The 8,800-nt window shown below is 50.9% G+C and overlaps 1 protein-coding gene across 6 annotated transcripts in view; it reads right to left on the bottom strand.

The window, feature by feature from the left end:
- The window catches only part of Tmtc4 (transmembrane O-mannosyltransferase targeting cadherins 4), a 52,738-nt gene extending 45,995 nt beyond the window's left edge, over nucleotides 1–6,743 (bottom strand). For 2 of the 6 annotated variants that reach the window (XM_004858593.3, XM_004858591.3), the window contains exons 1-2: nucleotides 6,491–6,636; nucleotides 1,722–1,937 (exon numbers count right to left, since the gene is read on the bottom strand). In XM_004858593.3, the coding sequence (XP_004858650.1) occupies nucleotides 1,722–1,883 (162 nt within the window). In that variant the 5' untranslated portion in view covers nucleotides 1,884–1,937; nucleotides 6,491–6,636. Of the gene's footprint in view, nucleotides 1–1,721; nucleotides 1,938–5,375; nucleotides 5,558–6,490; nucleotides 6,637–6,725 lie in introns of those variants that run through there. The other 4 variants (XM_087193080.1, XM_021239301.2, XM_021239300.2 and 1 more) reach the window with 3 other exon arrangements.
- Nucleotides 6,744–8,800: the final 2,057 nt, after the last annotated feature.

The following is an 8,800-nucleotide window of genomic DNA, read 5'->3' on the forward strand; positions in this document are numbered from 1 at the left end:
GTTTATGGAAATGACAGATTGTATCTGAGATTCCTCCCACTTCCGTGGTCTCAAAGGAGATCACTGTCTCAAGGAACAAAAAAAGGCAACTCAACACTGCATGGAAACTTTGAGAAAAGCCTCTAACACTACCGGGCCCCAGTTCGCATCCTGCAGGCACAAGCGGCCTTCCAGGAAACAGGAGAGGAGGAAGGCGGGGCTGGCAGGGTCACACAAGGGCACGGGGCTGTCAATACGAACATTGCCCAGACCACAGGGAGCGGAGGTACAAGATGCAGAAGACACATCCAGGCACATGGCACTCGCACTGACCAAGCTCCCACTCTCCCTGCCAGCTAATGAGAATTCCGAACTTCTGTTCTGAACTCACATTATATATCCAAGTGGAAGAGCTGAGAAAGTCACATCAAAATGATGAACAGAATTTTAAAAATAAAATCACATTCTCATTACCAAAGCAATTCTGTGGCTAGTAAGCCGTCGATTTGCCAATGTTGCTTTAGACCTGTGTATTTTTTAAAGCATGGTTTAAAAAAGAACTGAAATAGAATCATCTATTCTCACTACTGGGTGAACTTGAAGGAAACGACAAATGGAAGTAAACATCAGCCATGCTCTAGTTAATGCCATTAAAATGTAAAAATTAATCACAGTGTTATGTTTTAAACAAAATGCCTGCAAATCAACCTCCCCTCCCATAGCATAACTGCTTCTTACACAGACAGTTTTCCTCAACACTTTCAAAGTAAACATGACTCTGTCCTCCTCTGGTGGAATCCACAACTCTTGTCTTTTTCTTTGGTACTGGGGATTGAACTTGGGACCTTGCGCTTTTGAGGCAGGCAGCGGAACCACTGAGCTAAATCCTGAGCCCTCACAACTCTTGTCTTTAAGAGCATCCAACAGTAGTGCTGCTGAGTTGTTACCGCTACCTTTCCTGGAGAAAAAGATGGGTGAATTCCTTTATGTCCTTGTCACTAATTAAGCAACACACACAAACTGTCTACTGAGTGACAGATTGTCACAAAGGCCTGTCCTCATCATTTCCAAGTTCTTTCTTCTCTGGGGCTTCCCTGCCTCTGAGCTTGTTATTCTGATTTCCCTTTGGTTTATCTGAATCTTCTTCTTCCCTTCCCCAAAATTGCTTTCTTCTCCCTGAACTGGTTAGCTAGTGAAAAACAGCAATTTCCCTGTACTGACAGCCGGAAGTGGTGAGCAAGGCTGACTGAGATTTTGCAAGTTCAGCAAACCTGCATCTTCAAGCACAAAATGTGCAAGAACCACAGCTTCCCCAGGCAGCATGGTGCATGGCCCTGGCAGCTGTCAGGAGGGTGTCTTCAGTCTCAGCAAGGACAGACAAAGCCAGCCCACTGCTGGGGATGTACCCTGCATCCCATGCATCACTGCACGTCGCATGATTTTTCTTTTTGACCAGCTCTGGAAATTGTTCACAAACCCTGAAACACTCAGTCTGGAATGCCCTGTAACACCTTGGACGTGGCCTCATGAGGTTAAGAGGGGGTTGGAGACCCTGCTGCTGGTGACCAAAGAGGTATGGAATTGAGATGATAGTGAAAGAGACGGGAAGGCTACAGCACCGCTGGGGCACATGCTTAACTCAACACCACGCTTAATTCACTCATGCTTAATTCGACAACAACTGAGATGATCCCTGGGACAGAGGTGCATGGGTAACATAAGAAAAGAGTTAAGATACAAACCTTATTGTTAACAATAGCTTCAGAGTCATCAAAGACAAAATCGCCATCATAGCTCCGTGCGAAACACAGGAGGGAAACAAATCCCACTACTAACTTAGCCCAGAAGGGGGGAAGGAAAGAAGATGGGATGATGGCATCCAAATCGGCATCCAGCTCGGCCATCGTGAAAACTGCGTGCTGCCAGCCTCTTGCTCCAGCATTATGCTGGTTAGAGCCCTGTAAGAAAAATAACATCGTATAAATATTCATCAGTGCACTGTGAGGACTGCTTCTGCAGTAGACATACTTACTTTCAGCGCAGTTAGTCACTTGTACTGCAGTTTTTTAGGTTGTGATCATTAACAATGTTAACTTGTGGATTTCAAACTCTGATGTGCTAAAATGTCACCCGGGACAGGTGGATTCCTGGGCCTTACCATGGCCTGTGCAGTCAGAAGCCCTTTGGTTTCTATGGTGGATGGGCTAGGCGGAACCCTTAGAAACTGATTCAGTGGGATGCTGTATGCATCAGGATCTGCCCACAGCAGCGTCTTCAACCCCTTCTAACTGCATTCAATGCCAGAAGGCAAATCACTTTTAAGAAACCCTGTCAGTTTACAAAGCTTAAAAAAAGTTACCATCCATTTCATCAAGTTAAGGAAAATACTGATTGCTGGATCTAGACACATGGTGTGTTTGTTGTGGGGAGAGGGGTACAGCGTATCACACACAATTCTGACTGGGGAAAAGCTCACAATTGGTGTACACTCAGGTACGCTCGCCAGTTAGATGAAAATATGAGAGGGAAATCGGGAGGCAGAACAAACGACCGAAGTGTTAGGGGCCCACAGAGAGAGAGAGAGACAGGCAGAGGGACCGACTGCTTTGGGACAATACCTTCCCCAGAAAGGGCTGAGCTACGTCCCAAAGAAGAGGGGAGGCAATTCTGCTGACTTTCAGTACTGGCAAGAGTTGTTAAAAATACACATATTTTGGATTTTCCTCTCAAACAGGCAAATTGCGCCTCGGCCTTCCCATTATTAGTCGTATGTCCCTGTCCTTTATTGTAGCATTCCGCGAAGCCTAAGAACTTTCCAACAGCGAGAGCTGCCAAACAGCTTCTGGCCTTGGAATTGGCCCAAACATCACACTCTCTCACAAATCACATGTATGTGGCCCATTCTCCCCACATCTCCAGTAGATGCTTATTTTCTTAAGATTTGTGGGGACCATGCCTGCGTCAGACTGACTGATTCCAATCTTGTGTAATTTTGGTGAAGTTACTTAACCTCTCTGGGCCTGATTCCTCACCTCTAAACCAGGGGTGAGCGTATTTACCTTACATGGTTGTTGTGTTTTAATGAATGCTCGGGGGAGGTGACCTATTACCATACTTGCTTTCATGAGCTTTAACAGAATTTTCTTCAGGAACCTCCTGTGGTACTAGCTTATTGGCCCAGGGCTCTCATCTTCCCCACTCTGAACCTGGCCTCCATACCTTTCATACTGAGATGGAAGGGCATCCCAGCTCTCTATCTGGGTGGGCAGCTTGGAGAGCTTTGTTTCTAGGTCTCCAAGGGAATGTTCTAGATCATGCAATCAACAAGAAGCCAGCCGAATAGAAATCTGAGGCCACATCCATCTGTGATGATGCAGCCAGATCAACAGGCAGCAGGACACACTGCTCCATGGCAACGCTGGGCCTTTCCAAGGGTGGAAGGAGGTCCAGATTTACAGTCCAGAGATGAAAGATGCTCGTCCCTTGGGGCCCACCAGCTGATGTAAGGTAAGCTCTCAGCAAGTGCCAGGGGAATAGTCCAGCCACTCTCTGCCGCCTTCCTTTCTTTTCCAACAAAAGGATAAACCACTGCTCAGATCAAGACAGTTACAAACACAATTCAGGTGACTATGCAGGACCCAGTCACTGTGTTTACACTTCAGCTAAAAATATTACTCCTGCTACTTAAAAAAAAAAAAATCAAAAGACTAAATAGGTGGGAAGACACCACAACTTAACATGTTCTTTGATTTATAAACTTAAATCTGGAGGGAAATAAAACACTTATACTGATTTTAAATCCACAGTAGAGTTGTGAGCTGATAAACAATCATATAATTGGTTTTGATGCTGTTTTAGCCCCAAATATTTGAATTATTACTTCACATAAGTTTGTTATGGGATTCAAATGGCCTCAGAGGAAGACAAGTAAGGAAATACTGGCTGCTAAATTAGCTACCTTGTCTCACTTTCATCTGATTGCTCATGACATACTCATTTTGGTACCCACATGAGCCCAGGTTTCAGTAGGGCGGACTGTGGGTTCCAACACCCGAGGAGACCTGGTGGGCCTGCCCCACCCCTTGGGAACTCTGAAGCTCACTGGGCCAATCTCAGAATCGTCTCTTTTGCAGCAGGGACAGCATGGAACCTGGGGTCTGTGCTGTTCCGCTCCACCCCGTCTGCATTTTCATGCCCTTCTCAGAGGGAGTCCTCCCCCTTAGTCTCTAAGACCTCCACTACTTCTCTGCCACCATGAAAATAAAATATCCCTTTCATTTAAAGATGGTCAGTCATCTAGTGGAGTGGTTCAGAAAATGTCTTTCATTAGCAAATGGAAAAGAACCCCCAAAAGCTACACCCACGCAAAGTCCTGACTCCAGTCCAGGGGCTGAGAGTGAAGGCTCTCCACCAGGCTCATCTGCACTGTTTGTCTTCCCAAGGGTCAATTTCCTCACCAGCAAGAGAGGTGCCACTACTTTCTTTGGAGGTGGTGGTAAAGATCAAAGAAGATAGTGTAAGCAGCGTTAGCTTCCATTACTGCTCTGATTTTGGAGAACTTAGCTCCTGGTGCCTAGTCCCTGTCTGCCTTCATGGGGTTACCTATGTTGCTGCCAACTGTTATTCCTACACATGGGCGCACCAGCCAGGGCCAGCAGCGGCCCCTCCAGGGTCTGGGTGCAATTGAGAAAGGGGGACCTTTCTTTTGGGCAGATCCATGGCTCACAGCTTCTCTGGGTAGCCGCCTTCATGTCCTGCATAAAGTGCACAGCCATTCACAGTGATCCTGACTCCAACCCTCCTTCCTCCAGCAGGAAATGACGTTTGTTCCAGTGAGTTTTGGGGTTCAGGTAAAAGAAGCGATGCCCACATGAGATGGGAGATCTGGGTACCAACTCTCCCCACCCTGTTGTATACCTATGTCATGAGCTTTCCTCTCGATGGGTGCTAGCTGTGCTGCCCTATCATCTCCAGGTGATGACCTGCCTGGCACCCTTGCTACCTGGTCAGTTCTCCTCATGGAGGACCAGATGGGAGCTGCACAGTGACCCGAGGCCAGGTAGTGCTCCACCCAGCTGTAGAGGTGCTCCGAGGGCCATCTGTCTCCTGTGTCCCATTTAACTGGCCCCTAAACTGCAGGTCAATCTGTATCACATCAGAAGTCTCTTTAGCTCCAATTCCTCAACCTTCTAATATCATCCTCTATTTTTAGGGGGTTAAGACTAATCAATCATCAATAAAAAGATAAAAAAGACCTCAAATAAAGACTCCTCCCTAAATGTCACCCAGCTGTGAACCACAGGGACCCAGTGACAGCTGAAAAAGCAGCCCGGATTGCAGTAAACAGGTCAAGACTGAACCTAAATGGTTCACTTTGGAAAATTAGCAGCAGTCACCTTCTTTAGAACACACTTCTGCAGGTACAGGCGGGCCTGCTGGCCTCTCTACCGCACCCGGAACAATTTGTCCACACAGCCAGCTGCCTTCTGGAAATCAGGTTAAAGAACACGAGGGCTTCTGACCCAGCATCCAGGGGCCTGGACTGGGGAGCTGGTGCTCCTGTCCCGGGGCGACTTTCCTTAGGTGGCGCTGGGCCAGATGCTACTGAAGCTATTTGTCCAGGTGTGGCCGCCTCTGGATTTTTAATTCAGTCCTGCACGAGAAGGTCTGTGTGTGGTTCCACATGCTCGGGTCCCTTAAGAGAAAGTTTCCAGCCTGCTATCCTGTAGCCATTTTCCCATCAATCAGCCGGCGTGGCTTTGCCCCACCTCCACCTGGGCCGTGCCAGCTGGGTGGCAGAATGCAAAGAGAGGGGCCAAGCAGAAGATCCTGTCAGTCCTTACGATAAACTGTTTCCCAAGGATTTCTCCCCACCCATCTGCTCCCGGGAAGTAGCGGAGTGGGGATGACTCACATCGGGTAGATCGTGGCTCTAACTCCTCCCTTCTTTTATGTGCGGTTAAAAAAGGAAAGAAAACACACAAGCAGCCCACAGTCACAACATCAACACAATCAGGCACCCCGCGGATCAGGAGTTCGCGAGAGGTGAGGTTGGGGTGCACCACCTGCTCTGCTTCCCCAACTCCTCGCCCATGCTGGGAAGTGGCAGCGCCCCGGCCCCGGCGCCCCGGCGCCCCGGCGTGGTGGCACCGCAGCCGGGCACGGAGGCACTGGCACCCCCGGCGCTGCGGGGAGCCGCCTAGCTTTACTCGCGCTGCACCAGGGGGCGGCCAGGCGTGGGGTCCCCCAGCCAGGTGGCGGCTCCCGCGCGCTCGGGGCTGAGGGCTGGGCGGCGGGGTCACGCTCCGCACCGCGCCCTTTGTCCCGGGCTGCTTCCGGGGGGCGCAGGCACCGGGGCCCTCGTGCCGGGCCGCTCCTCGGCTGCGCCGTCCCCGCCCGGGCCGCCCCACGGGGCTCGCGGCTGAGCTGCGGCGGGGACCCAGCGCCGGCTCCGCGCCCAACTCCGCTCGGCCCGCGGCGCGCTTGGCCTTGCAGGGGCCGCCCGCGTTACCTGCAAGGAGCCCGAGCCGCGGCCGCATCTCCCTCCCGCGCGCGGAAACTCCGGCGGCTCCGGCGCCCGCCCGCCCGCAGCGCGCAGGGGACGGGCCGCCCACGCGCCGCCCCCCGCCGCGCCCCCTGAGCCCCGCACCGCGCCGCCCGCGGTTCCCCACGCGCCCCGGCCTCGCGCTCGGACCCCGCCCCAGCCCGCCCCCTCACTCCCATTGGCTCCCTCTCCCTTCACTCACACGCTGCAGCCGGGCCCTCTTCAGCTCATTGGTGGATAGGCGGGTGACGTCACGCCAGGGGGCGCTAGTCGTCGGCTAAGGAGGCGCAGGGCCGGACGGACTCTGTTGGAGAGGAGGAAGCGTGTGGCGGGGCGCGGGCCTGCGGCGGGGCCGGCGGGGCCGGCGGGGCTGGCGGGGCGGGAAGGGAGTACGGGCGCGGCTCGGAGTCGGGCTGTGGGAGCTGCCCGCCTGCTCCCCTGGTCCGGGGCGCTGGAGTCTTATTTCTGGCTTGTCCCCCGCGCTCCGCGGAGCCCCAGCAGAACAACCCAACTCCAGACTTCTTCCTGCGTCGTGGAGTTGTTGGAAATGTGCGAGACTCCACTTTCTGCCTTCCGCACGGCTACGGAGACGGCGTTCTTCCTGCGCAGGCCCTGCTCCGCCACGCGCCCTCCTGCGGCGCCTCACCCGGGCCGGAAACACCCCACATGCGCCCTTCCCGCTTGGTCCTGTGTCCCATCCTCGGCGCAGTGCCACGCCAAACCGCACCCCATTCTCAGGGATTGCCTCGCCAGCTTGAAGAAAAGAGGCCGGGGGTGGTGGCACGCCTGTAATCTGCGCACGCTGGAGGCTGAGGCAGGGGGATGGCAGCAAAAAATTCACCGTCAAACCTACATATCACCTCTCAGCACTGGCACTTTCCTCTTGGCCTTTCTAACAGCCTCACAGATCGCAGTTCTCTGGCCTGGGGTCCGTATGCTCAGCATTTAATGAGTCCCATGGCTCCTGTCCTCCCCGACAAGTGCCCTTAAAACTGCCACCCTGCCCCTCCCATCCTCCCTGTCGCTGACGTTGAAAGCGCTGCCAGACCTCACTTTTGCAGTCTCTGTTTCTTGCACAATTAGCACCCTCGTCACTAAACCCAAGGACACGTTGCTTCCTCGTGTTACCCATCTCTGCACAGTTCCTCCTGCCTGCTGAAAACATGTGCTTCCTGTGGCTGAATGGCATTCAGTCCCCTTTCCTGTTCTCCCAGTCTCCTTCCCTTGCTTGTCTGCCCTATATGACCTCTAAGTAAGAGTTGTAAAGGTCTCAGGGTTTCCTCTTACTCCACAAAATTTCCGTGCCTGATTTAGTCGCTGCCAACATTTCAATCAATAGACCCCAAATTTACAACTCTGGTCCTTGCATTCCCTGAGCTCAAAACCTATTTATCTAGTTTCCTATTCAGCTTCTTCACCTGAATATGTCACAGGGTGCCCCAAACAGAACTCATCCAAAGGCAGTGCATGCGAACACCTCTCCTGTCTCCTCTCCCATGACACCCAGGGTACTCCCATCTGCTGTTTCCGAATACTGCCTTCACCCATGCATCCACAGACCTCCCTAAGTCTCTTTCCAGTTTGTCCATTTTCTTCAGGTTCAACTGTTACACGGACAAATTGAGTATCCCTAATCTGAAAACCAAAATCTGAAATACTCCAAAATCCAAAATGTTTTGAGTGATCGGTTTTGGATTTTGGAGACTTTAGGACTTCGTATTTTTCAGATGAGGGATGCTCAACCATTAGTCTATGAAATATTCCCAGATCCAACAAGCTTTGAAACTGGAGACACTTCTAGTACCAATTATTTCAATGTTCCTGTGCCTTCATCTTCATGTCAAATTGCAAAAGGCCATGGTGACAATATTTAAACTGTGGACATAGGCAAACATTACAAATCCAGGTTTGAGTTGTTATTTTGCTAATTATCTGTATCCTTAAGAAAGTTTAACAATGTAGACTAGATTTTAAAATATAATTGTCCTTTGGATAAAAGGTCAGCACTCAAAAATCAACAGCCTTCCTGTACATGAACAACACACTCATTGAGAGAGGAACTGGAGAAACAACTCCTTTCACAATAGTGTCCAAAAAAATGAAATATCTAGGAATCAATCCAATGAAAGAAGTAAAAGATTTCTACTTTGAAAACTACAGCACTCTGAAAAAAGAGATCTAAGAAGATATTAGAAAATGGGTCGACATTCCTTGTTCCTGGGTAGGAAGAACCAATACAGTAAAAATGGCCATACTTCCAAAACTGCTATATAGATT

Source organism: Heterocephalus glaber, unplaced genomic scaffold, assembly GCF_053883595.1.
Source record: "Heterocephalus glaber isolate CG9 unplaced genomic scaffold, H.glaber_assembly_v1.0 deba00001579, whole genome shotgun sequence".
Taxonomy (NCBI): domain Eukaryota; kingdom Metazoa; phylum Chordata; class Mammalia; order Rodentia; family Bathyergidae; genus Heterocephalus; species Heterocephalus glaber.